At 41.6% G+C, this 27,620-nt stretch overlaps 1 protein-coding gene across 1 annotated transcript in view; it reads left to right on the forward strand.

The window, feature by feature from the left end:
- The window catches only part of xylt2 (xylosyltransferase II), a 30,972-nt gene extending 3,780 nt beyond the window's left edge, over positions 1-27,192 (forward strand). The window contains exons 2-11 of the mRNA XM_069194460.1: positions 4,926-5,424; positions 6,924-7,099; positions 9,481-9,683; positions 10,631-10,711; positions 12,303-12,519; positions 14,214-14,390; positions 15,278-15,534; positions 16,761-16,956; positions 19,726-20,059; positions 21,312-27,192. Of these exons, the coding sequence (XP_069050561.1) occupies positions 4,926-5,424; positions 6,924-7,099; positions 9,481-9,683; positions 10,631-10,711; positions 12,303-12,519; positions 14,214-14,390; positions 15,278-15,534; positions 16,761-16,956; positions 19,726-20,059; positions 21,312-21,637 (2,466 nt within the window). The 3' untranslated portion in view covers positions 21,638-27,192. The remainder of the gene's footprint in view (positions 1-4,925; positions 5,425-6,923; positions 7,100-9,480; positions 9,684-10,630; positions 10,712-12,302; positions 12,520-14,213; positions 14,391-15,277; positions 15,535-16,760; positions 16,957-19,725; positions 20,060-21,311) is intronic.
- The last annotated feature ends 428 nt before the right edge of the window (positions 27,193-27,620 follow it).

Below are 27,620 nucleotides of genomic sequence, written 5' to 3' on the forward strand. Positions count from 1 at the left end.
CCGGTTTCCAATTTAAGAAACGTTTTGTCTTTCCTCCCATAAATTGAGTCGGCACACGTAATAAAACCCAAAGAGCGAACGACAACAGGGCTCAGGGGAAAAAAACAAGACATAAACAGGAAATTGAGGACGTGAGAAGTGAATTTTCAGGCAAATATCCTTTAGCCTTCCATTGAACCTGTTAGTGTGACTGCAGACATCTGTCTACAAGTGAGACCCGATGCTTTCGGTCATGTGCTGTAATCTGCCAGTACCACACTGTGTGCACCTTACGAGGATGTGTAAAAGAAGTAAGCCTTTTAACTGAAACAAAAGACCACAGAATCACATTATTTCCTGCAAGCCGGAGAAATAATTATGGGATTTTGGCATAACCTGAGATGTTTTGTGTTTGAATGTCATTTTTGTGGGCGGCACAGTGGCGCAGTGGTTAGCATCGCTGCCTTACAGCGTTCAATTCCTGGGGTGGTACCTGCGTGGAGTTTGTATGTTCTCCCCGTGTTTGCGTGGGTGTCCTCCGGGTGCTCTGGTTTTCTCCCACAGTCCAAAAACATACTGGTAGGTTAACTGGCTTCTGAGAAAATTGGCTTGGCATGTGCAAGTGCCCTACGGATGGATGGTTATGATGTTTGTGAAGCAGAAGCATCATTGAGTATGAATAATGGGTGGAGGGTAAAATAATTGAAATCACATTCTGAGCAATGGCATTACACATGATGTCCAGCCTGAAAACGCACCAGTACTGACAATCCATAGGAAGGGCTTTGCACAGACATGGGGTTGACTGTTAGCTTAAGGAAGCAGGGACTGTTTTGTGCAGTTGTGCTGTGATGCCTCCCATAGAATGGATAGAGGAGTTTGTTAAGGCAATTTTGCTCATTTCATCAAGCCTTAAATTATACAATTATTTGTTTTCTCAAATCCTTGTGATTCTTTATATAGAGAAGTGAGTTTTTCTTTGTAAGTACTTTTTTGTAAGTATCTGAAGATGTTAAGTGTACTCTGTTCTTGTTCAAGGTTGTTTTAATCTGAAGAGGTTTAGTTCCTTTACCCTGTGAGTGTATGTAAATCCTGGATTATTCTTTTTGCTCCGTTTTCTTGGGTGGGGTGCTGTGAGTAGCCATTGTTGAGCACGTTCACTGTTTAAAGAGCAGTTCTATGAATTCTTGGCACATTCAGCTCTGCTGCCCTGGAGCAAAGTCAGAAAAAGCCGTGACCGCAGGGAGAGCTAAATGATGGTGGAGCAGAGGCTGGTATCTGCTGAGAGTGTTGAACAGGAAAAACAGTCAGTTCAGTGTGACACAGCACTGCTCTGTTGCAATCCTCAGAAGCCTTGGTCCTAAGTTGTGTTCCTCTAGGTCTGCTATCAATATGGAAGTCGCATATTATTTAAGACTTATTAACAAGTGGGAATGTTCAATATTACTGAAATTCTCCAAGATTCAGTACATTTGCTCCTTCACCTGACTGAACCCCTGGATCTTGATATCCCTGTCCTTTCACTACTTATCTGTTGCAAGCTTTATAGGTGATAAAATGGTCCAACCCAGATTCGCCAGCATTTTTCTTGTGAAACACCTGAGGGAGGATTATTGTCATGCAGTTGTAAATGTATTCATTAAACATTAATTTGTGCTGACTTCTTAAGTTGTTGTTATGAAGCTGCAGGCTCTGTGCCTTGTCACACATTTAGTCTTGGGCATTACGATTCCTTTGTTGTTCGTTCTCTGAAAAACCCATCTACCACTTACCATCAGACAAACCAGCAGGAATTTTGTGTCATCTGGTGTCTGTCTCCTTCTCTGTGGGAGTTTTCTGTCCTTTAATTTTCCCTCTTTGTTCCTCAGCCTTCAAGCCACTTAGATGTTCGATTTTAGGGACTCTCAAGTCTCCCTGAGTGCCTGTGGTGGGGAAAAGCAGTAACAAATGTTGGGAGGCCAGGAAGTGGCAGGGGGAGGGGAGGGTTTAAAAAAAGTTGTTTTTCAGAGAATAAACCTGTTAATAAGGGCTCGAGAATCTTGTTTTGTATTGCATAATTGCAGGGCAGAATAATATGCAGTTCGTTTAGCTCAAAATGGAGCATAGAGAGAAGATGGTTTAAAAGACAATTCTTTTATATAAAGTTGGGGTGGCAGATACTGTGCAAGCTAAATACCCTGGTTTTGCTCAGTTATGCATAGAACACTGTGAATTGTGTGAGGGTCTTTGGGGTAGGAATGAGAGCGTACTTAAGGAATGCAGAAAACATTCCTCGGCTGTAGGTTGAGACGTGTAGTAGTGCAAAAAAAAGAGCTAACAGCTGTACAGCACATCTGAAGGTATATCTTGTCCATCTAGTTTTGCGAAACATGAGCCTTTTGCTTGCATGGTTGCAGTAAAGAGATTAGAACAGGAAAGTGAGTTCCTTCAGAGTGTGACTCCGTAATCAAAGTATGAACTAATGGTATGCTTGGAACAGCACATAGATTTATTAGTAGGATATAGTTTTCCCAAGACATTTGTGTTAAGTTATTGACATTGTGAAATAATAGTAAAACATAACATTTGTTGTACAGTATATGTGGAGCTGTGGATTACAGTATTAACTAAAATACAGAAACTTTATAAATTCTCAATCACTTTCAGAGTCTTTGAGCAAAGAGCAGCTTTTTGTTTAGGAAAAAACGTTTTGAATTTCTGTTGAAAATTGGGGGTTTACTGTTGAGGCTCTTGTATGCAGTCAAGCATTAACCCAGTAGAGAAATTGCTTTGATAAGAAACATTGAACCTTACAGACAGTGATCCCTTTCTGTTACCCTTATTTAGACACATTACTGGGGACAGCCCACACAGCGCTGTGCCTCTGCGCTTAAATGCTTCCTGCCTGCAGTGTCACCAGTGTTCACTGTGGTGCCACCAGTTTTCCTGGTTTGCTTAGTCATATGAGCTCTCTCATGCACTCCTAGCCAGATTCTGGGATTCATCTAAGTCAGAAAGGTCACTGTGACCCCAGGCACTGAACATCTTGCTAATGAAGCAACTTGGACTTAAACCCATTGCGTCTAGGTGCAGTGGAGGCTTTCAGCTAAATTTAAGCAGCTGCCATGTGCATTGTAGAGGTAATTAATAGATGTCCATGTCTTGGGCAATGGCGGGGGGGTCCTGCAGATAAGGCAGGTTCCCTCGCTGGCACTGTGTGTCCTGGGCATCTGTACTCATGGCACTTTTCCAGTTCTTACAAGAACTGTGCACTGAGTGCAGCTATGGGATGATTAATTCACATGAGCAGATAAAAGTGTGTTGTGGCTGGCAGGGTACTGCCTCCCCACGGGCTGGTTTTTATCAAGGTCTTGGCATCAAAAGTGATTTATCCTTTTTATTTAAATAATCATTCTTTTTCAGTGGAAGGTCGAAGTAGGTACTGTAAAGTTTTGTGTAGGAATGTCCCTGTCAGTGCCATTTCTGCTTCGGTAATTATATCAAGGCATATTCAGATTGCTGAAAAACATGCCTTAGACAAAACAGTGCCTTCTGTCGTTCCCAGAAAGTTTTTCTTTATGGTGCAGCTGGATTCCTTGAGAGCCTAAGACATAGGTTGGAAAAGGCAGCCCTTTGGATTGTAAATGTTTGCATATGTTGCATAATCTTCATAACAGTGCAGAACTTTGGAAGATAAACACCTATTGCATTGAAGTTTCAACCTTTTGACCCTAGTTTGACTAAATATAAGTTCGTAAGTCTGTGATGTTTAAAATATTCTGGAATGTTTTTCCTTTCCACAAGTGCAAATTTGTAAAGAGCCTTTCTATTGTAGTCCATAAATTAATCAAACTGCTGTACAGTGAGCTGTATGTTTTCCTGCCATTTCCTGCCATTCCTTCTATGAACAACTGTCAGTATTAAAAGCAGCACTCCTCATCACCACCAATCTTTTAGTTTCCTATTAACTTTTTTTGAAGTACTCTGTAGCCAGCAGGTGTATAAAGGTATTTTTTAAAGCATACCATTATAGTTTTTCTTCCAAAAATGTCTGATTGAAAGGTCCCTGAAACATTTCCTTGTACTTGAACAGGTGAACAGTAAAGAGAGCTTTTAGACCCACGTCCTGTACCTAAGCCAACTCTGTCTCAGAAATATCTCATCCTCTGTTTTATGAGAAAACAAATAATTCTGTTATTAAAATCCCTTTTGTAGCCCAATCAGAAAAATATCTAGCTATCAAGCCATATTTGCTTTATTTGCAACTACAGAAGGACTCTTCATTGTGGCAGGCAATGTTTTCAGAACTCAACAGTGAAACCCAAGTGATGTATATTGTTCCTTGAATTTGTAGATGCTCTTTGAATTAATACAATTAACCTCAGCTTCGATTAGTGAAGTCTGTTTTTTTGTTAAGAATTTTTGTTATACCGCACACATACAAAAAGCTGTATAGATTAAATAGTTTGTATACTACCTTTGTGTTATTACAGGTAAAGGTGGCAAAGTTAAGTCTTATTGTGTTCCTTGAATGGCATTCATTTTTCTTTCTTGTTGTGTTCTTTTAAGTTCATAAGCAACTTAAATCATACTGTACTGTTATGTAGTATCACTGCACTGTCCCTGTCAACAATGAGCTGTAAGAGAAACATTTCCTTTGCAGGGAAAGGGAAATGCTAAAAATAAGAGGGATGTTGAGGACGTATGAAAGATTACAAACAAGGGGAGGCCAGGACTTTTGTCCCATCCAGCTCATTAGGTTGCTAAGCTGCTCAAGACCCCTCTTTTCACACAAGGCTTTGTGTCCCGATATTCTGTTCTAAATGTGCTTCCTTGTGGGTTTCTCCTCGTGCCTGCGGTTCCTGTTTTGTTCTGTGTGAAGAAGTCCAGTGGGTTGACCTTGTCCGTGTCCTCAAGGCGTTTGGTTGCTTGTTGTTGACAGGTATGCTGTTGCCTTTTTTCTGCAGAGGAGGTCGAAGCTGCCCGACAATGGTCAGGATCCCAAGAAGGAGCGTTTGGGCAGTGATTGGCAGAACAGGCTTTCCAGGAAGAATCGGAGTCGATGGAAACCGGGGATAGAGGGGCCGGGGGGCACGGCCGCCAGTGCCTTCCGGCGGAGCACTCAGCGCCGTAGGCCCCCTGCCAGCCTCCGGAGCTCTCAGGGGCAGGGGGGCGCAGCAGAGGGGGTGCCCTACGACCCCTCCAGCAGCCGCAATTTTACCGATCTCAAGGGGGAGGGGCGCTTCCTCACGGCACAGCACGGCGACACGGGCAGCGTGGAGGGCGCCCCCCAGGCCCCCAGCAGCGACTTCGTACCCAAGTGTGAGATCACGGGCAAGGACGCCCTCTCAGCCCTCGGCCGTGCCAGCTCGCGCCAGTGCCGCCAGGAGATTGCCAACATAGTCTGCCTGCATCAGGCCGGAAAGCTGATGCCTGAATCGGTCCCACAGTATTGCCAGCAGTACGGTGAGCCTTCTCCTTTCCCAATCCAATCAAGGCAATGTGATGTTCAGCTGAGGTCCAGACTTCTTGCTCTTTAAAGATCCCATGGCACTGTACTCCAGAGCTGGGGTGTTCGCTCTGTGTGCTGGCTGAATTCCCCTTTGAGCTTGAATACTCTGGCCTTCCTTCGTAATATAATTGATGGAACAAGTTCTCACTTTTCCATCTGGTCTGCTGTGTAGTCTGGCTGCTGGTGCACCAGGGAACTAACTGTGCTCTTCATTAGTGGGTGTAGTGAGAGTTCCCTCCTTTGTGTGAATTGCTTTGGGATCCTTAGGGATAAAAAGTGCAAAACACAAAAGGTATTGTTATAATATATAAACTGATTGAAAAAAGAAAAGCAACATTTTCTGGAATGAGAATACTATAGTTATAGCTTATGTACTTTTACAAAAAGTTGTCAATTTGTTTTAAGCCCTCTGGCAAGTTGCAGTGCCTCACTGCACAAGCTGTATTGCTGGTCAATCACACGAAAGCTCGTTAGGCGCACTTTTACCCAACGAGGTCCAGGTGGAACAAGGCCTGATCAGGTCACCTTTAAAAATGCCTTAATTCAAAGCTTAGCTTAGCACTGCATGAAAAAGGCCACACTTAGTCAGTTTTCTGTGCATTCCATAATGCCTCAAATGTCACCAGAAGCAAGGGAGAGGGCCATTGGCATGCTGCAGGCAGGCATATCATGTGCCAGTGCTGCCAGACACTCTGGAGTAAGCTGCTCCACTGTGTCCCGACAGCAGAGAAGGTTTCAGCAGAGCTGCAGGACAGATGACCGTCCAAGATCCAGTTGCCCTTGAGTGACCACACCAGAGCAGGACTTATGCATCAGACTGGTCCATCTGAGAGATCGTTTCAGATCTACCACCTGTACTGCTGCTGAAACTGCCAGCAGGAACAGTGCTCACATCAGTGACAGTGAGGCAGTGATGCCATAGAGCAAGGTGACCCGTCAGAGGCACTCTGCTCACACCTCCTAGACATCATACACGACTGGCTTCACGCATGACTCACTCTTCAGTCTGTTCCATGCAGACGGGAGGGCCAGAGTCTGGAAGAGGAGGTGTTTAGCGTTTCTTTTTTCCATCGGTATATTTACATGCTCCTATTATTTTGTCATTTTGAAGGACAGCTTTTTTGTTTGTCATAAACTTCAGTTAATTTTGTTAATCTCTCTTTGGACTTCTGATGCTCATCAGTAGTGAAGGTCAGTGAGTTGGCAAACAATTCAGCCTTGCTTTATTTTATTGTTTTTATATGCAACAATCAGTCCATAAACCCAGTTATTTTCAAAGCTGTGTTTGAAGGTACCTAAATAATTAAGGAGCCACGGATTGCAATGCAGAGGAATGAGCAGTCTGTCAGTTCATTGGATTTTGGATACACACACACAAATAAACAAGGGGAGAAAGTTTGTACCTGGTTGATGTGCTCCTGTGCCTGAGCCTCTGTGTGTCTTTAATCCCCAGGCCTGTCCAGCCCCATACTGCAGTGGGAGGACATTGACACAGACCTGTCCAAGGTGGACAACCCGGTCAGGATAGCCTTCATGCTTGTAGTCCATGGGCGCGCTGTTCGACAGCTGAAACGGCTCATTAAAGCCATTTATCATCAAGATCACTTTTACTATATCCATGTTGACAAGGTAGGCTTTCACCTTTCATTCAGGAAAGTTGTTTGGGCCTGTTAAACAACTGTCTTCAACAATTGCATTCTTCATTTTTTCATGGTGTCCGAAAAGTGGGCTGTGAAAATGTAATCACTGAACTCTATAAGCCTCGTTCATGATTATGGATGATAAAATTCTTATTCAGTGTCACGGCAAAACTAGACATTCAGAGGCCTGTAATTTAAAAATGTGCATTTCTTGAGGACATTGTTTAAATACGTGGCCTCGTGTTTTGAAATTAATCTTGTCTCTAATAGTGATTTTTTTTTCATTACAATTTTATATTGTACTACACACGTACAAAAAGCTGTAGATAACATATGATATTACTCTTTTTCAGAATCATAGATAATAAAGGTCTTATTCAGTGCCATAGCTGAAGAAGGCAAATTTAGTAATTTAAAATTTCATGAGTATATATTTATAAATTATGTTATCAAAAATAAAAAAATTGATTGAAAATAAAGACCTCTCCTATTCGTCCGGTCCCACCCATTCCTTCAACAGCAACTCTGTTTGGTTAAATGGATACTTAACCAAGATAAAGATAACCGTGGACTCCAAAGATCTGATCATCTTAGCACCATGGATACAGGCTGTGGAAAGTTACAAAAATGTCCAGAAACAGGAGAGCCATTTTGTTTAATTACATGGCATCATTATTTTGATTTGACATTGGGCATGAAGGGAATTCTATGACTGGGCAACTTTCCACGTGAAATGATTTGTCACAGTTTCAGGTATATGTCAGTCCTAAACAGTTAATTATACTGTGCACTTCCTTAATTTCATTCCTGCCTTAGCGTTTAAATTTGTTGCTTCAGAATTCATCCATTAGCATTCTATTATAGCCACCTTTCCATGATAAACCAACACACACCTGAAACATAATAGAATGTACTAAGAAACTCGGGGGTGTTAAGGTTTCAGGTAAAAGTAATCCCAGAATTCCATTCTCCACTTGTGGTCTGACTGCCACACTTAGTTTATTGTGCTCAAAGATTAAAAGGGATTTAAGATATGGAAAAGAATGAAAATCCAGAAATATTTTTTAAAGAAGGGGGATATAGAAGGTTTAAGCATGCATTAAGGTGTTTTTTAGGCATTAAAAAAGCATTTCTTTTCCTTGGTCTGTGAGGGTGATTATTAAACTTGGTTTCCTCTTGACTGTATTCAACAAAGTTCCCGTGATTCTCGTTTACCAGTGCTTGCTTGCTTTAATTAAAAGCCACTGAGTCCGCATTGAGCCTCCAGTGCTGCTGCTGTGTGATAAAGCACAAAGCAGTTGCTGGAAAAATGACAGTGGCGCGTTGACATGGTTCAGCTTTGTTCCCTTTTTGACAGCTCTACGGTTTCATTAAGGGAGGGTAATGAACTTCAAGGGGCCTGAGCTTATCGTCCACCAGAACTAATCTGCCTCTGCTCCTGTGTAGATCTTTCTACAGCACAGCTAACACTATCAGTCAGACAGTAGGTGAAGACTCCCAAATGCTGTTTTTCTTGCTTGGGAGGAATTAGCTAAAAATATTGTACCGCCATTGCTGTTGATATACTTGCTGATTTATTTTTGGTGCCTTAAAATGGGCAGCACGGTGGTACAGTGGTTAGCATTGTTGGCTGTAGGGTTCAATTCCTGACCTTGGGAAATGTTTGCATGGAGTTTCCTCCCAAAGACACTGGTACTGTAGGTTAATTGGCTTCTGAGAAAATTGGCCTTGGTGTGAGTGTGTGTGTGTTTGTGTCTGCAAAGCGATGGACTGGTGTCCCATCCAGAGTGTATCTTGCCATGAGCCTGTTGATGGCTGGGATTGACTGCAGTTCCCTCTGAGCCATAAATTAGAAAATGGATGGATGATATATAGGCATAATTATTTGCCAGTTTAATAGTATAGTATAATAAAAGCATTGTAGCATTTTAGTTTCAGTTTTCTAGCCTCCAGTGTTACAATTTATTTTTTAGCACAGTAGATTCTTCTAGTTGGAAACCGGTTGTTACACTTTTTGTAAAAGTAGTTTAAGACTTCAACTTGACAAGGAGTAAACTCTGGACATTCTGCCCATTTTTATCTTCTTTTGTTCTTCCCTCCCTTCACTGGTTCCAGTTTGTAGTTATCTCGACAGCTGAAAAACGCTGACACTTTTAATCTTTATCCCCCAGACATGAGCAGCAGCACGTTATTTAAAGGACATTGAACAATTGGTCCTTCAGTAAGTATGATTACAGACAGATTCACTCTGCACCAGTGCCAGCTCTGCATGTGCGGGCACTAGCATTCCTGATCTGAGTGTTCTGCCTAGCAAAGAACTCTGGGGAGCAGTTTCGAAACTTTATTTTTGTTTGTATTTGTTGCTGTCAGCGTTCTCATTACCTGCATCGTGAAGTGCAGCAGATTGCCACGCAGTACCCCAACATCCGGGTCACGCCTTGGCGTATGGTGACGATCTGGGGAGGCGCCAGCCTGCTGAAGACCTACCTGTGCAGTATGCAGGACCTCCTGAGCATGACGGACTGGAATTGGGACTTCTTTATCAACCTGAGTGCCACAGATTTCCCCACAAGGTACGCAAACCTGGGGTTCTAAACTGGGCTGCCTTGAACATGGAGATCCTGTGATTTATCTTTATCCCCCCAAGAGGTGATGTTCTGTAGTCCAGTGATTGTGCCTGTTTTCTGAACAGTGAGAGCTTGAGAAGACTCGTTCAGTGTTGAGGATATTAAGGAGGAACACGGCAATCTGAAACATTATGAAAACCGCAAATCAATGTAAAAGTATAACAAAATGGGAACTTAAGTAAATATTTATATATAGTATATATTGGGACCACAAATAAGTACTTGGGAACAGACTTTGAAAGGCCTTTCTGGTTACTGGAGAAGGATACTGCACTATGAAACCGATGGGTGCAGAGGCATATTACACAGGTAGCTAGAAAAGAGTAGCTGTAAATATTTAAATCTTCACAATTATTTGAAAAGTCTCTGTGAATACAGCTCTTGCAACACATGATAGAACTTTAACAAAGCTTTCTGGATAATGCTTTCTGAGCATCGAGAAGTGCTTTTCACTTTATGCTTCTTAAATACCAATTTTGAAGGACCAAAAGATATCAAGTATAGACTTTTTACACTGTGCCATTAACCTAGTGTATATTAAATCACATTTGTGCTTTAACAGTTCATTTCTGAGGGAGCCTCTCTTATCTGACAGACATTTAAGATTCTTCTCTTTTGCTGATTTGTCACTGCTGGATTTTAAAGCACATCAGAATTTTCCTTAAGTAGTGTATAAATCTTTTATGGGCCTATAAGCTTAATAATTATAAAAAGCCCACTAGTGAAGCAGAAGAGTTAGACTTGCGAAACAGATGCAGAAGACACCTATGTTGTCGGAACAGGCAGGGATAAGCTTAATTCTTTTGAGGGGAAAGTCAGCATATTTGTATATTTGTACTTTGTAGTCAGCATTCATTTCACATTTAATTTTTTTTCATATCAATTTTAAACAGGACCAATGATGAACTGGTGGCTTTCCTGTCCAAATACCGAGATAAGAACTTCCTGAAGTCGCACGGCAGGGAAAATGCAAGGTAACATAGTCCAATCTTCCACAGCTAGCAAACTATTAGCCTTGATATCCTATTAGCTTTTAGAATATTATTTTATGACTGCAGTTACTTTTCAGTAAGTGCCCCTCAATCTTGGAATCCCAATAATGTTGAGGTTCTTGTTCTGGTGACTTTGGGGTTAAGGAAAATGTACACTTTTGTCCAGTGTTAGTGCTGTGACCTCATTGTGTCCACAGTACAGATAGCATCAATTAAGTAAATTGACACTATTCATTCAAGTCTGATGGTGGCACTTGGTGAAGTGCTTAGCATTGCTGCCTCACAGTGCTGCAGCCTTGGGTACAGTTATTGTCCTGGGGTGCTATCTGTGTGGAGTATGTTCTCCCCTTGTTTGCATTTCTGCTTCGGTGTCTTCCTGCAGTCCAAAGGTATAGTGGTAAGTTAATTGGCTTCTGGGAAAATTGGCCCTGGTTTACATCAGTCCAGTCTGTCTGTGTGTGCCCTGTGATGGACTGGTGTACCATCCAGGGTGTATCCTGCCTGCATCTGTTGCTTGCCAAGACATTCTTCGGGTCCTGTGTGCAGACGAAGCAGTTAGAGAATGGACAGATGGACAATACTGATAGCTCACATGGCTTGCTATAGCACAGAAGACTGTAATTCAGGCAAGTTGAGTTCAACCAACCCACTGGCCCTTGGTTATTTGTGAGCCACCTCTTTAGACAGGATCCAGCCTACTCTCTAAATAAACATCTTTACTTCTTGAGCCACTCCAAGACAAGTCTTTGAAGTAAACATAAAAGCCAACAATTTACCTTTTATCATTAGTGTTTTTGTGCTTTGCTGGTGCATAGGAAAGAAAGGTTTTCTTCCTTTGTTGTATGCACTACCTGTAATGCACTGATCTCCGCAATGAATTGCCCAAATTGATTTTGGTTTGTACTTCAAGGAATGAGCACCGAGGAATGCTCGATTTATTTAATTTTGATTTCAAGGATTAGAGATCTGTTTATAATAGCTGTGTTGTGTGTTAGAAATGTGCAGTATTGATTGCTTTGTGGATTGTTTGCCTTCACAGAATAACAAAGTAATTTAATTTTGTTTATTCGAGTTTGAATCTGTATAAAAGGAAGAAGGTAAGGTTGAACACGATAGGTCTGAGTCCTTTCTGCAGTACAGCTCTGTAACCTGTCTTTCCCAATTACAGCTGAAAGGTTATCATTGCCTAGACACCCAAGAAGCCCCTCTATGTCAACTTTAACATTTCCTGGAGTTGAGTGATTTGTAGAATCATTTAAGAAATGCTAATAGTTACTAAAGCCTTTGTGATAGAATAAAAGCTGATTGTTGTGCCGAAAATAAATTAAATCAATCATGGTACTTAAGTGTGCATATAATTGAAATGCAGAAAACATTACCAATGATTTTTCTGTCATTCTGTATTATTCCCTGATCACCCGACTGTTTTCATAAAGGGACTTAAGCTACGCAGAGGTCTGATTGATCTGAAATGTGATTAAGCCAGACTCCTGGTTTCTTTGTCATCTCCCAGCCTTAAGTGTACATGAGTCATTCCCTGCATTGGGCTCTCAGGGTCTCTCTGCTGCTGCAGGTTTATAAAGAAGCAGGGGCTGGACCGCCTGTTCCATGAGTGCGAGTCTCACATGTGGCGGCTGGGGGAGCGACAGATCCCCCAGGGTCTGGAGGTGTCCGGGGGCTCCGACTGGTTCTCTCTGACACGCAAGTTTGTGGAATACGTCATCAATTCCCAGGATGAGCTGGTGTCCAGTCTGAAGCAGTTCTACACCTATGCCCTCTTGCCTGCAGAGGTGAGCTTTGTCAAGTGGACACTTTGCAAGGTCTCTTTGACAACGAGCTGGAAGTTACCTTTAATTGCTAAGACAGTTCCTTATAGAAGTTGCCTAAACCTCCAAACAATCTCGGAGCTTTCTTTATTTTGCTTCATTCTAAAATGCATATTTGAATGCGAAAACTTCTAATGTCCTCATTGTTTTAACAATATGGTGTAACATTGTGCAGTATTTATTGTGGTCCATATACTCTTCACTCAGGTGTCTGCTTCCCTCAGAAATGAGCAATATTATCAGGCACAACACATTGCTTAAAGGCTTTAATGTGGAAAACTGATGCTTCCCTTTCAGAAGAAAAGGATATATTAGGGAGGAAATGGTTTTCATATTGCAATATCATATGAAATAACACACCTTCATCCTGGCTGTCTAATATTCTATAATGCCCTTTCAGACAAAACAAGATTAGAGCTATAAAATAACATGCTTCATAGATTCTAAGTTTAATTAATAAAATAACCCAACTGAAAATATCTTCTTGAGTATAGTTTTGTGTACCCTTTGATTTGGTAACTGGTTGGGATCTCCTTGAGCAGGAATTAATAAAACTAGATGTTTCCTGTAGCTGTTTCAATCTCTTACATCAGCTTTTAGGAATTTTGGCTCTTTCTTTCTTAAAGAAATTAAAGTCTGTGACATTTGATAGGTTCCTTGCAGGAACTACTTTAGATCCTGCCATATCATTTTAATCAGGTTAAGTCAGAACTTGTCCAGTCCCAAATTCTAAATTTTGTTCTGCATCCATTCTTTTTTAGATCTGCTTGTATGTTTATGACTTGTCTTTCTGCCTGACCTTTTGGCTCAGCTTCAGAAGATTAATGGATAGCCAGAACTTGTAGGCTTTGGCCAAGTTGAGACGGGTAGCAGAGTTATTTTTAAAGAGCAGTGGTTTCTTCCTGGCTGTGCTCCAGTGCAAACAATTCCCATTCAGTCTTTCCCCGATTGGTGAGGCATAAACATAGATATTAGCCTGAGGTGAGGCCTGCAGAAACTTTCTAATTCTGGCATCCTGTGTGATTTTCTGGGTGATTTTCTGGGTTGCTTTTATTGAGAGCTTTTGGCAGACTGCTGAGCCTCAGCTGTTCTTTTTTTTCTCAAGTACACTCAGATCTCTTTTGATCATGGCCTTATGTGTCTCCACTGACCTATATGGTGAAGACAAAACTCCCAAAGTTTCTGACTATGATATAGGACAGGACTACACAAACCCAGTCAATGCACTTGTTACCCCATTATTCAACCACCTGATTATAATTACTCCCTTAATTGTGCTGAGTTCACTTATTACAGATTATTCATTTGTTTTCTACTTAATACACCATTGTGTCTCCAACAATATTGAATAGGTAAATATAAACTCCTGGTTAAGAAAAACTCCTTGCTTTAGCAAGGGTCTCATGGTAATAAATTGTACTTCTTGTGGTTATTTTGGGGGTTCACAAACTGTTTCTCTACACTGTAGGAGTTCAGTTAAATTGATGTTTGTTATTACTGTTTAAGCTGTCTGTACATGTCTTTTTTTTTTATGGATGCCCGAGAGCTCACCTGCTCCAAACATACAGAGTGTACACAGGATTGAGATATGTTTCTGATGGCTGTTTATCATTCAGTATTCATTCAATTAAAGGGGTTGCTTTGCCTTTTTCTCTCAGTCTTTCTACCACACGGTGCTTGGCAACAGTCACATGTGCGAGACCCTAGTGGACAACAACCTGCGTGTCACCAACTGGAACCGCAAGCTGGGCTGCAAGTGTCAGTACAAGCACATTGTGGACTGGTGCGGCTGCTCCCCCAATGACTTCAAGCCCGCAGACCTCATTCGCATCCAGGTGACCCTCTGGCCTCTTTCCTGTCTGTGCACTGTAGTTATTTATAGATCATAGAAAACTAATTCATTTATTGTTTCGGCTCTGATGTGAGAAAGAGAGGGAAATCACCAGCTGATAAAGCGTGGGAGAACAAAAGCTGGGAGTGGAGAGAAGCAGAGTGGACACTTAGGTTGTGTGAAGTCGAGAGAGGTGTGAAGTCAAAACCTGCAAATGAATAGAGAGGATTAGAAGGAATGTCATTGATAGAAGGGGGAAGGTGTAATCCTAGTTTCAAAATCTTGGTTTCGGATGTCTTTCTGCAATTGGAGTTCCGAAACCCCTCTTTGAAAATGCAGACAGAAAGATCAGTGTGATCCTGGCCGTTAGATGTGAAATAAGAAACCATGGGCTTGGAGAGATCTTTGATTCTCATATCACTGACATGTTTCCTGATGTGGTTTCCCAGTCATGGAGATTAGAAAAGCAGGATGGAACTACTAAATTAGACAGAAGACAGGAGGTATAAAACCAGAACTAGAAAAGAAAGAGCCGTTTCCTTTAGACATGGAATCTCTATATCTAGTCCATGTGGGCTAGAGGCAGGCAGATTTTTGTAAGTCTCTTTAAAACCGCACCTGCATAAGACTTAGAAATGCTGAATTATACCAGTCATTCTCCAGAGGTCATAAGATCTTCATGTTTGAAAGTATCTTTAAAAAACCAGCCTGGGGTCCCACAGCTCTGAATCTAATTCCAGGTTAGAAACTGGATAAATGACTTTGGTTTCTCTGGCAGTCTGTGCTAGAATCTGAGTTTTGTATAAGTGAAAACAAAAGAAGACTGTTATAATCTTTGGTTTGACTGAGCAGTTCCTTAAACGAGCCTGCACCTTGTGTTGACACTTGCAGCAGCTGACCAGGCCTACATTCTTCGCTCGGAAATTCGAATCGACTGTGAACCAGGAAGCCATCGACATCCTGGACACGCACCTCTATGGGAACTATCCTCCTGGCACCCCTGCACTGAAGGCCTACTGGGAGAACCTGTTCGACAAGATGGATGGGGTGAGCTCCCTGAGCGATGTGGCCCTCACCACCTACTCCTCCTTCTTCAGACTGGGCCTGCGCAGCCTGGGAGCCTCGCAGGGCAGCAACAGCAAGTGCAGGTGCGGTGAGCCCCTCTCCCCCCCCCCCCCCAGCAAACCCTGCCTAGGAGACCAGCGTGATCTTTCTCTTGGGGAGCCTGCAGTAATCTACTCACAATCTGTCTGGGACATCCATCCATCCATCTGTTTTCTGACTGCTTCTTCCATTTCAGGGTAACAAGGGCGCTTGAGCCGACAAGTAATGGGCTCAAGGATAATGGGCACACAGTCGCAGACATACACCAGTCAATTCTCCCAGCAGCCAATTAAATTACCATGTTATGTTTGTTTTTAGACTGTGGGAAGAAACCGGAGCACCCGGCGGATACCTACATGAACAAGGGAAGAGCGTACAAACCCCAAGTAGATAGCACCCCAGATCCCTAATTGAATCCAGGCCCCCGACGCTGCAAGGCAGCAGTGGTAACCACTGACCACTGTACCGGCGTTGTCTGGGACAGTGTCATGTTATTCAGAATCCCGTTAGTGACTTCACCTAGCGCTGCAGTTACAAAGCCACCGTGTTGCTAGGCCACACCACCTGTGACACAGCAGCCCAGCACAGGATGTGACAGAGATTCTAAGCAACGGATAGGCCAATGGATCATCTAGCATTTTCTGTGTAGGAGGAGGCATTCACAGACGATGTTGTGCTTCCTTTGGTAAAATGAACTATTGAGTTGTGCTCTTAAACTCTCTTGTTCTCCATTCAGGAAGGGCATTGTGTGTGTATGTACTCATGTCAGTGGTCCATATTAGGAACACAGAGGTTTACATTTTCATGTGCCCGTATTCACTAGAAAATGGTAAATTGTGTTGTGGCATTTATTTCTGATGACTTGGTGGGGAAAAAAAAAAGATTTACTCATGCAATGCTTTCTTTTTTAGACCATTTATCACCACACTTTTATAGGATAAATTAATGAACAAGAAATGGAATGAATACAGTATTTTAGTTTAGATCACTCCTGGTCACATCTCTGTCTATGACATTAGTATGAGCAAAATAAAGATTTTTTTTTACTTTTCCATAGTGCTTTAAATATTAATATAGTAAAGTTTATGCTCACACTAGGTTCTATGTGAAAATCTGTCTTGCAAAGTAGGTAATTTATTAGTTTAAAATAGTATGTTGATTTTTTTCAGGGAAGTGCATATTCTGTTTTTAAGATGCCTTGTTCTTTAAAATACAGGTAGACGTCTTGGTAGCTATGAGAAAATATTAGAAGTCTCTCTTGTTGTTCCAGGTATGAGCCCATTGGTTACCCGGTCTCGGTCAACCTGTATTTCTATGACGACCGTTTCCAGGGTTACCTGGTGATGCAGGAGGTGCAGAGTGCAGGGACGGGCGAGCGGGAGATGCTGGAGGTCTGGGCAGTGCCACAGGCCACCCTGCAGCTCAAGGACAACCTGAAGGAGTTTGAGCGGCTGAAGAACCTGGAGGTATGATGGGTGACACAGTAGAGTCGCACGCTGGTGTTAATACCTGCATGAGCCACTGTGACGCAGCCAGCACGCAGTCTGTTTAGTTGATTTGGCTCTTTAATTTCTTGATGTAACTTGAGTTATGTATCTGGTTTAGGAACTGTTGATCCTAAAAAGCTTGAATTAATATGGGCTGGATGTGCCAAACTTGCCTATCCATGACATAAACCCTTTTAATTGGAATCTGGCCTAATATTTGAACATTTTTTATGTGTATTAGTTTTGCTCAAAATGGCTTGGATCAGATGTGTCCAGTCCTGGTGCTTGAGGGCCAGTATGTTTCTAGGTCTCTTTAAAGGTACACATACCTGAAAGAGCTGGGAACAAGGGCTGTTCAGTTGGTCCCATTAAGCATATAATGAGCTGAATGAAAACAACCTGTAGATAAAATATTTACACTTTTTAAAGATGTTCTCTTAAACCATAGTTGTCTGGAGATTCACAAAAATAAATTTGCTCTCCTTTCTTGGAAAGGAAAACTTAGGAATTGATTGTGTTCTTCTAAACAAACCTGCAGCTGTTCTACTCCATGCTAGTCCAGTACATTGATACAGGGTTTGTATTTGTCTTTTAACCCAAATACATGCTAATTAAAAGGGATCTGTAACTGAGAGATAAGTGAAACTTTGTTATATAAGAACCAGGAAATGGTAAAGTGCTGCTGTTTGGAAAAGAATGCAAGTAGAACAGGTGGCAGCTTGCCTGCAATTTTAGTACCTTTGGTTTAATAAAGCACAGTGGCGCAGTGGTAAGCATTGCTGCCTTGCAATGCTGGGGCCCTGGGTGGGGGTGTTTAGTGTCTGTGTGTGCCCTGTGATGGACTGGCGTCAAGTCCGCGTTGTGTCCTGCCTTGCATCTGTTGCTTGCTGAGGTGGGCTCGACCTCCCCTGCAGCCCTGTATTGCAGTGGTTCTCAAACTGTGGTACGCATACCAGGAGTGGTACCCGGAGCGCCGCTAGCTGGTACGCCATATCACCCTGGAACTTTGTTGTGTGCGCTGAAAAATCAGGGTGGGTTTTCATATTTTCTATTTTAAGACGTGTTGAATATGCAGCCTAAGTACTACGATACAGCGCGCGCTAATACTTGAGTGGACACAGAGCTACAATGTAATTCTGTTCCATTCTATAGGAATGTGTGCTACGAACCCAAGTGACCAATTGTATTTTAAAAAAGCCAGCAAATAGGAAGGTAGGAGAATGTGCGTGATTTTGGAACAATGCCAATGTTGTAAACACAGGAATGCATAGAAATTCGTGCTACAAAAGCTTGTAATCTTGTGAGCACAGGAAAGCTCACAAGCTTAAAAACTGTTCTAGGTTAATTTGAGAAAAATACACAGAGCATCACCATGTCGCTCCCATACGCATGAAATAAAAACCTTTTAACTTCTGAGACAGACTCCTGAAACGGAAACGGGGAAAATTGCAAGCTTGCAAATTGCTAAAGCAGGTAAGCCCCACACTATTTTTGAAGAACTTTTTCTGTTGGCAAAAGAGCTGGCACGTATTATGTGTGGAGAAAAGGCTGCTAAACAGCTCGACCTGCTGCCCCCTCTGAAAGACACAGTCACTCAAAGAATTATTGAAATGGCAGATGATATCAAAAGTACGCTGATAGACAGCGTTAAGATGAGCAGATGCTTTTCACTGCATTCAGATCAGTCTGTAGTCGATTTGGCCAATTTGCTCTTTTACGATAGATATGGGTTTGAGGGCATATCCCATGAGGACTTTCTGTTCTGTAAGCCTCTACCAACAAGAACTACATGAGAGCACATGTTTCGGCTCCTGAATGAATTTATCAAGGAGAATGGCATCAACTGGATAAAATTCGTCGAAGTTTGTACAGATGGTGCTAGGGCGATGACAAGCCGAAACAACGGTGTAGTTGCACGAATTAGAGAGGTTGCTCCAGAAATGAATGGACACATTGCAACATCCACCACAAGACCTTTTCCATCAAGAAAATGCCTGACGATTTAAAATCTGTTAGACTCTGTTGTGAATTGTATCAAGGCTCGAAAAATGACTTCACATCTGCTTTGCTTGACTAAACAGGCTCACTCCTCTCACTGAAATGGTGCTTTTTTATTGTTTGTTTTTATTTGTTGTTGTTCCTGTTTTTTTTCTGTAAAGCGCTTTGAGAAGCCACCTTTAAAGGTGCTATATCAAATAAAGTTTATTATTATAATATTTATTGTATGTGTATGTGAGTGTATGTACACACGTGCGCTCATATTGGTCATTGAGATTTTCTGGGGTTCCTATGAGAAGATGACTTGTAGGTGGTACTTGGATGATTTGGTTTGATCAGGGGTGGTACTTGGTCCAAAAAGTTTGAGAACCTCTGCTATATTGGATAAAGCAGTTAGAAAGTAGATGGATGTCCCAGATAAATTGTGAGCAGATTACCATGGGCTCCCCTACAGAAAGATAAATAGGTAATCTTAATAGGTCTATTAATAGGTGTAATAGGTAAAATGGCACCTTGGGCATTAGATTGATCCTGATAATACTCTTAAGTAAGGTACCGGGTTTAGACGAGCTCTGCAATAGAGAGGATTGGAGTTATTGTCTCACCCCCACCTCCCGAAGCTCTCTTTCAGCGACATGTGAAGCTGTGTTTTTTAGGACAACAGATCTACCCCTTGTCGCTCCTCTGTCATGGCAGACCACTAAACTAAACTGTCAGGTTTAAAAGATTGGATTATCTTTTTCTTGGCAGGTGGGAACTGACTGGGACCCCAAGGAGAGGATCTTCCGCAATTTCGGAGGGGTGCTGGGCCCCATGGATGAGCCCGTAGCGGTGCAGAAGTGGGCCCGGGGCCCCAACCTCACGGCCACCATTGTGTGGATCGACCCAGCCAACGTGGTGGCCACGTCTTACGACATCAGCGTGGACGTGGAGGCGGAGTTCACGCAGTACAAGCCTCCGCTGCAGCGGCCCCTGCGGCCCGGCGTCTGGACGCTGCGGGTCCTGAGGCTGTGGGAGCCGGTGGCCGAGGCCCAGTTCCTCGTGACGCCCCTCGCCTTCAAGGGCAGAAAGCCGCTCCGCAAAGGTGAGAGCTGGACCGGTACTTCCAATTAAGGTTCGAGGGGAAACTGGAGCCTATCTCGGCAAGCATGGGGCGCAAGGCAGGATACACGCTGGACAGGACGCCAGTCCATCACAGGGCAGACAGACTCTAACACAGACACGCACACACTCACAGCAGGGCCAGGTTTCCCAGAAGCCAATTAACCTACCGGCGTGTGTTTGGATTGTGGGAGGAAACCAGAGTACTTGGAAGAAATCCATATTGAACGCGGGTGAACATACAAACTGCACACAGATCGCCAGAATGGAATCCAGGGCCCAGCATTGCAAGGCAGCAGCTCTAACCACTGTGCCATCCTGCTGCTGCTAAATGTTATTATATTTAGATTTATAATATTTCTATAATATATATGAATATATGATATAATATCATAAGCTGCTTGATGTTATGGCAGCAACCCTCCCTGGGCAGCACTTTACCAAGAGAACGGGTTGGAAAACATTTTATTCTAATTGTCCAGATATCCCTAGATTTCTTTTTGATATTTGGTTTATTAAAGTAGCCTGGAAGTCCTTGGAAGTGCATGACCAAAAAGTGGGTGATGAAATTATGAAAAAAGCATGAAAAAAGTGAGTCTCTCAGAGGAAGCTGGCTGAGAATTGTCTGATCTTCTGGTTACCAGCTCTAATCTTGTGGGTGCTTTGGTATGAGGCACAATTTTAGATTTGCTGGATTTGTATGCAATTTGATAGCTGCAGAAGGAAAAGAAATGCTTAAAGTCAAATTCTACTATACCTTGTCATTCACTCCTATATCTGGTGATCATAAAATGTTGATAATTGGCCTATTAAGAGCTGTTTAGACACAAATAAGAGTAAGGAAGTTGAGGACAAACAGCTTCCAAGTTCTGTTTCCCCAAATTGCTGGAAACTGTGCTTGAAGAATGTTTTTTTTTTAACTTGGCATAAGAATAAAAACAAGTAATCCAAAAGTAGATCCAAAACTGAAGGACAGGCAAAGAGAACTGTAGTATATCCAGATGTCTCTCTCGGCCACTTTTTCTTAGGTCAGCCAGTCAAGCTCACTTTGTGCTTCTGGTGAGCCTTGTATGCTTTAATGAAGGTTTGTAAAAATAGGATAATGTGAGGCCCAGGAACCTCTTTTGATTCAGACTCATCTGTCAGTCTTTACACAGCTGAAACCAAAAGGCTCCTGCTAATGTTTCTTTTCTCTCCCTGTCTGCTGTTCATCTGTGGTGTTGCTGCCAACATAGATGAGGACCATTGGGTTAATGCTGGTCCAGCTGATAACATGTACATGGAGCAGAGCTTCCAGCAGCTGCACCAGGTCCTGAAGCTGCCCAAGGGGGAGTCCGCCATGGAGCGTGCCCAGCGCAATGCCCAGCTGGTGGGCAAAGCCCTGGAGGACTGGGTGGACGACAGCATAGGAGCCTTTTGGGTGACAGGAGACATCTGTGCTGCCTTCTCCTCCTCTCCCTGTGCCTCCCTGCCACCCTGTCCCAAATCGAGCTGGAGCTCCTTGTCACCCGACCCCAAATCTGAACTGGGTCCAGTCAAAACCAACGGCCGCATCAGGTAGCCTCTGAACCCTTGGCAAGGGTCCACATGGACTCGGACAAAAGATGTTCAGGTCAGGCATGTATAGAGAACGAGCCGAGGTGGGACTGTCCCAGGAAAGATGGCATGGGCCCTGTGAAAGGGGCTTTCTTAGACTTCGGGCAGACAGACGATTCGGACACCTTGGTGACGGAGCCCCAGTTTGGAAACTGTGGAAAGGTTTAACATTTTGCACATAAAGACTTGGACTTTTCTTTTTTTATTCAGTTGTTTTATTTTGCTGTTTGCGGCCTACAGGTCTCACTCGAGCCTAAACATTTCAGTGTCCAGTAGAGGCCTTTACGAGTAGACGTGAGAAGTAAAATTGAAGGACAGCCCTCACTCTTTCATACCAAAATAGGTATTATTAAAGAGTTTGAGGATATTTTTTTTAAATGAACAGCCAACTTTTTGTTTTGTCTGGAGAAGAAACCTATGGCCCACAACTTTTTTTGTTCTGCATATGTTTTTTTAAAAAAAAAAACATTAATGGAACTTTAGAATTGGATGGCAAAAGTGCACTTTACTGTATGACAGGGACAAAGTGGGCTTCTGCTTGATCGTCAGGAGCAAAGTTTGTTGGGGGGGGACAGAAGTTATGGATGGGGGTTTCCTCCAGGAGTCCATTTAAACCCCCCTTTCAGTTTTTACATTGAAGTGCTGCTATAATACTCAAGTGCTTTCCACAGCACTGCCACATGGCCACTGTCATCAAGACAGCTCCTATATAATATGAAACTGAGGAGATCCCCTTTTACACAGCGGACTGCCTTCCAGAGGGCAATAGTGCAGTGCACGCTGGGATTGGAGTTGGCCCTTCTCACACAGTGCAGTGGCTCATAAGTTAAAGCTTATTATTTTACATTTTTTGACAAGCAGTTCTTAGGGGTGTCATCACTCAGCATGTAGTTCTTACACATGTATAAATGATAAGCACATAGGATGTGCTTATCATTTATACATGACGGAAGAGTCCCTCGTCTGGTCTTAGTCTGCTACTCTGCCAATTTTATTGCAGTATTCTTATACCGGCATACTTTTTTTCCCCACTCAGTCTTTGTTGTAGTGATCTTTAGCTATTTAACTCAAGGTAAGTATCCTTTTATCTCACCATACAACCCAAAAATTAGCCTAGGGATTTATTCTTCCCGTTCAGTTACTATAATCACACAAAATGTCTTTTTTTTTTCTAGGAACTAAGACAAAAAAGGGCAACTTCATCTCCATTTCTTCTCATTCAAGCACGCGTACATGCTCCACCATTACGGAAAAACGTCACCCATTTCCAAATTAAATTATCAATTTGTTCTTTTCTTTCATCCCTGCTGGCCAGTTTCATTAGTTATTTTTGATTTTACTTGTTTTCATTATAGTTTTGCTATACTCTGTGTGTTATGTTCCAGTTATAATTAATGCAGGTATTGGCTCCATATCTAAAGACTAAGAAAAAACTTTGCACTCTTTTAAACACCAGCAATTCTGGACACAGATGTTTGTTGTTGGCATTTTAGGAGTTTAGATTGACTTTTCCTTAAGCTGGGGGAGTGCCAATACTGTGGAAGTAGAAGGCTTACTGCCTTACTGTTTATCATCTGTAAACACTGAATTGTGTATGAACTAGATTGAACTCTTTCTTCTTAGTCATAGAGGATTTACAATTAATAACAATAGCAACTACATACACATTAAATAAAAATCACAAAACGTTAGTGCAGTTACTACTGAAGTCCATGGAGATGTAGTTTACTTTTTCATTTAATTGTCCAATATACAGTATATATTTTTATTCTTGAAGCATGTCACTTCCGTATTACAGATCATTCAAGTTTTTAGATCCTAACATCCCTTTTGTTAATAGTTATAATCAATCTCGCACTTTTAATACACCAAGTTTAAACTCAAAAGACAAACTGCCTGAGCTTAACTGGAGTTTCTTCTTTGTGAGAAGGGCCTTAATCGACCTCCATGAGAGTCTTTGGTTATGGACGTTCAGCTTCCTGGGATCTTTCTTTGTTGGACGGTATCTTTTAAAAGGTCAACGTAAATATTCCGCTGACTCTATTTTCATAAATCCTGGGTTGTTTACATGGAAATTAAAACGCAGTGATTTTTTCAATTTTGCATCAAGACAGTTTGGCATGTTAAGCTGGTGCCAGTGCATTCCTCAAAGTTTAACAAATGTTATTGTGTCCTGTGTAAGGAAGAGTACTTACCCCCTCATTTCAGCTGTTAAGGATTTAAAACAGCAATGGGCAGCTCCAGTTCTCCAGGGCCTGAGGGCCTGTTTTCAGAGGAAGAATGAACTTTAGTTCATTTACCTATTCCAGTAAGTCAATTCCCTTGATTTTTGTAGGCTTCAATAATTTGGTAGTCAGGAGTTAGCAACTTACATAATGAATAATACCATCAATTATTAGAATCAAAAATGATATTTTTCTAAAAGAGAAATACAAACAGATCTTCACAGAAAAAGCCTTTTTTCTAAACTTGGGTAGAGCTTTGAGTGGTGGGCAGGGCTCTGGACTATTAAGGAGGTTGTGAGGTGCACTCTGCTGTTTTACCCACGAATGAGGTACCATTACTCTCATCCACCTGTCTGTAAAAATGGGTATCAGCATGGCTGAGGGGTACACCCATCTTGGGGTAATTGTGTACTCTGCACTACACCGCAGAAACTGGTAGCTTAGTAAAGAACTGCTTCTGCTTTACATCAATGAAACCTTGTTATTGCTCACTAGGATTGAGAAATACACGCATGTATGTCAATGTCTTCATAGCAATTGTTCCATCTAGTTCAGAGAGCTCCTCAAAGGAGGTTTCTTTTTTTCCATTGATTTTTTTAAATCACTATACTTTCATCTTGTCCATCCGTAATTTCAAAACCTTAAAGGTTTCTGTGGATGTTTAAACATATGTTAACCACCAATGGCAACTGGTAATATTGCACTAATAGTGCAAATCCCTAGTTCCCTAATTTTCCGTCCTGTAATTGATAAAATGCTATGCCATAAAGGGACTTTTTTTAACTGTTGTGTACCCTAACCCTAGGAGGATTGATGCCCTGCTGAAGCTGATCGATAGACTCATCTTGACCAATTTCTCTTGGTTACTTTTGTCTGTTGCTAGTGCCCTTCTTTTAGGACTTATTTGGAATTAATATTTGCAAGCTGCCTTTGTGGAAAGAGTCTTATTCGGGCTTGTCTGTGGAGAAGGGCTGTCTTCTACAATCTGGTGAATGCATTGTGCAATTTAACCTGCAAGGTTCACACTGTCAAAAGTACTTTGTGGTCATACCATGCTCAGGTATATGGTAGAGACCCTCTGAGTAGGCTCCATTACTCATTATTCATATTTTAAACATTACATATAAATAAGCAATTTGGGTTTAATTTTCTAGATTGAGTCATGCATTGTCTTGATTAAAAATGTAAAAGTAGGCATTGAAATATCTCATTAAGATTTCTGGTGTTTGTCTTTAGAGCTTAAAGAATATCAGACATCTGTGTAGCAGGGGAGCAATATACTGTATAACAGTTCAGTAATTGTTAGAACAAGGGAAATTTAAAGATGGTTAAAGCAAGAGGCTATTTTGGCCACAAAAAAAAGAATCTGATACGGCTTTGGTTAGGCATGGCCCACAATGAGCCTTAACTTTCTTTTGTCACTTGTGCTGTTACGCAGTATGTTTTTCTTAAGGAAATTGTTCTACACTGCTGTGATGCATTGATCAAGAAGCTCATACAATTAAATGCCATTGAACATTGAACGTGTTGCATGGCTACAAGTTCGTACAAACATGTATGCATAGGACTCAGAACAGCTATGCCAGTTCAAATGATAAATATAAATTTACAGTTTTTAAATGGGTTCAAGTGTGAAGCCTCCAAAGAATAAAACAGCCTTTGAATAATGAAAAAGGTGGAAACTCTTTGTGTGGCTGAACTTGAGTGTCATGTTGTCACAAGCACAAGGGAGAAAGAACAGTGAATGACGGAGGTTATAACAAACCCAATATTGTGATTTGCTTATTTACTCATTACATGTGCATGGAATCCACATAATACCCATGATCTCTGTGCGGACGTTATAGTAAGGACTAGGATTGGCGGTAATGTTAGTAAATGTGGTTATCATGGTTTACTCATTTTGCTGCTTGATGCCCACTCTTAAAGCTTTTCAGTACACTGATGTTTGAATTGGAAGAAGGAAGTTGTCTCTTTATATTGTTCAAACCATTAGTGCAGCTGATGAACAGTGAACTGTAGTAAAACATGCAATAAGCGGAGAAAGAAAAGCCAAATTAGATTCTATAATTGACTTCATATACTCTTCAAGTAAGAAGATGCATAGGTTTAGTAAATTAATAAAAATAAAAAAATTTTAGATGAATGCAGTTATTCCTGTATTAAGTTTTACACACATTTAATGGAACACGTCTTCCCATTTCAGAACACAAGAAGAGCTTTTGATGGTTTTTCTGACTTTGATGTGAGCACGCCACATAATCGTGAACGTTCACAATATCAGGCTGGCACTGATTTATTATTTTGTATAAATTGTTCAACTTTTATGTCTCCACTGTTACCAGAAGTACGTTTCCCATGTTTTAAACTGTACAGAATTTTGTTAATGGGAGGAGATGTTAATATCCCTAGGTGCGGCACTAAGTCACTTGTGCACTTCATCGGTCAGGTTTGATTGAAGCTCTAACCTTTGACTGATCCTTTACCTTTGCCTCAGTAACAGCCTAGTCACCTACAGACACATCCTGTCTGTGTTCTTGGTCATCCTTTGGACTCGACGCAATTTATGGTCCTTTAAGATTGTGCATGAGAAGTAACCTGTTTGTAGGTCAGAGCGTCTACATGCCTTGGTTCCCATGAACAACAGAGATGAAGGAACCTTGCTTGTCCAAACCCAGGATTAGTGCACAAACAGTCGTCTCGGGATTTGTTCAAGTCAGTACTATAAAATACGGTCTTTGCTAATTGGGTGAGTTCAGTGATTGGGATAATTGTGATACTGATCTGTGATGGGAAGCCCTGGAACATGCTTGGTGACAAAGTTAATCTCCAGCATGCCGTATTTTTAAATCTTGGTGTAATAAGTCACTGATCTAGTACCTTGGTTATATTAAGGGATTGAAAAATCATTTCTAAACCATGTTAGATTTTCCAGTATTGGTTTTGTGCATTCTTGAGTTGGACTTCCGAGGCTTCATCTACCTTCAGTACTGACAACCACTCAACGTTGGAAACTACCTGTGAAATGGGTCTACTACTATATCTACTTCTTTATCAAAACGTGCACCTCAGTCCATGCTGTGTCCTTGTGATTTATGAGCTGTGAACACGCTGCAAAGCTCGTATTGTTAGACTTGGTCTATGCCAGTGTTATGATTTTGTTGTAAGTGCCCTTTGAGCCTTAATACTGGAGTATGAGAATCCTGTTCCTAATTAAAGCCCTCCAGTAAAGCGGACGCGTTTATCGCCATGTCTGGCTAAAAGATGGAACAATAAAATGTTAAATTATAACAAACCGCTGCATTGTTCTTTCTGAGTGGGAAAGTTTGGTCATTTAGTTAATATTTCAGGTTAATTTTGGATATTTCTGCAAAATGTTTAATTGTTTTCTGTGCTCTGCATGACTGCCATCTGAAATAAATAATTAAGCTTCAAATTTGTTGAATTCACACTACAGACGGTCCTTGATTTATTTAAGACTGGTTCTGTATACCGTTTTGTAAGCTGAGTTTTATGTAAGAAGAAGTCCACTCTTAAGCCATATGCACATGGAATATTATGTTTTGATATTGGTAGATACCTATCCTCTTCTATACAGTATTTATCTCACATGTGCACACTTGTAATATAGTGAATACCTTCTCTTCTGCTATAAATTGAAAAGATTGATTCATGAATTCTAATGAATGCTAGGTTCAACTTTTGGAGCAACTACACATCCAA

Source organism: Lepisosteus oculatus, chromosome 9, assembly GCF_040954835.1.
Source record: "Lepisosteus oculatus isolate fLepOcu1 chromosome 9, fLepOcu1.hap2, whole genome shotgun sequence".
Lineage (NCBI taxonomy): Eukaryota > Metazoa > Chordata > Actinopteri > Semionotiformes > Lepisosteidae > Lepisosteus > Lepisosteus oculatus.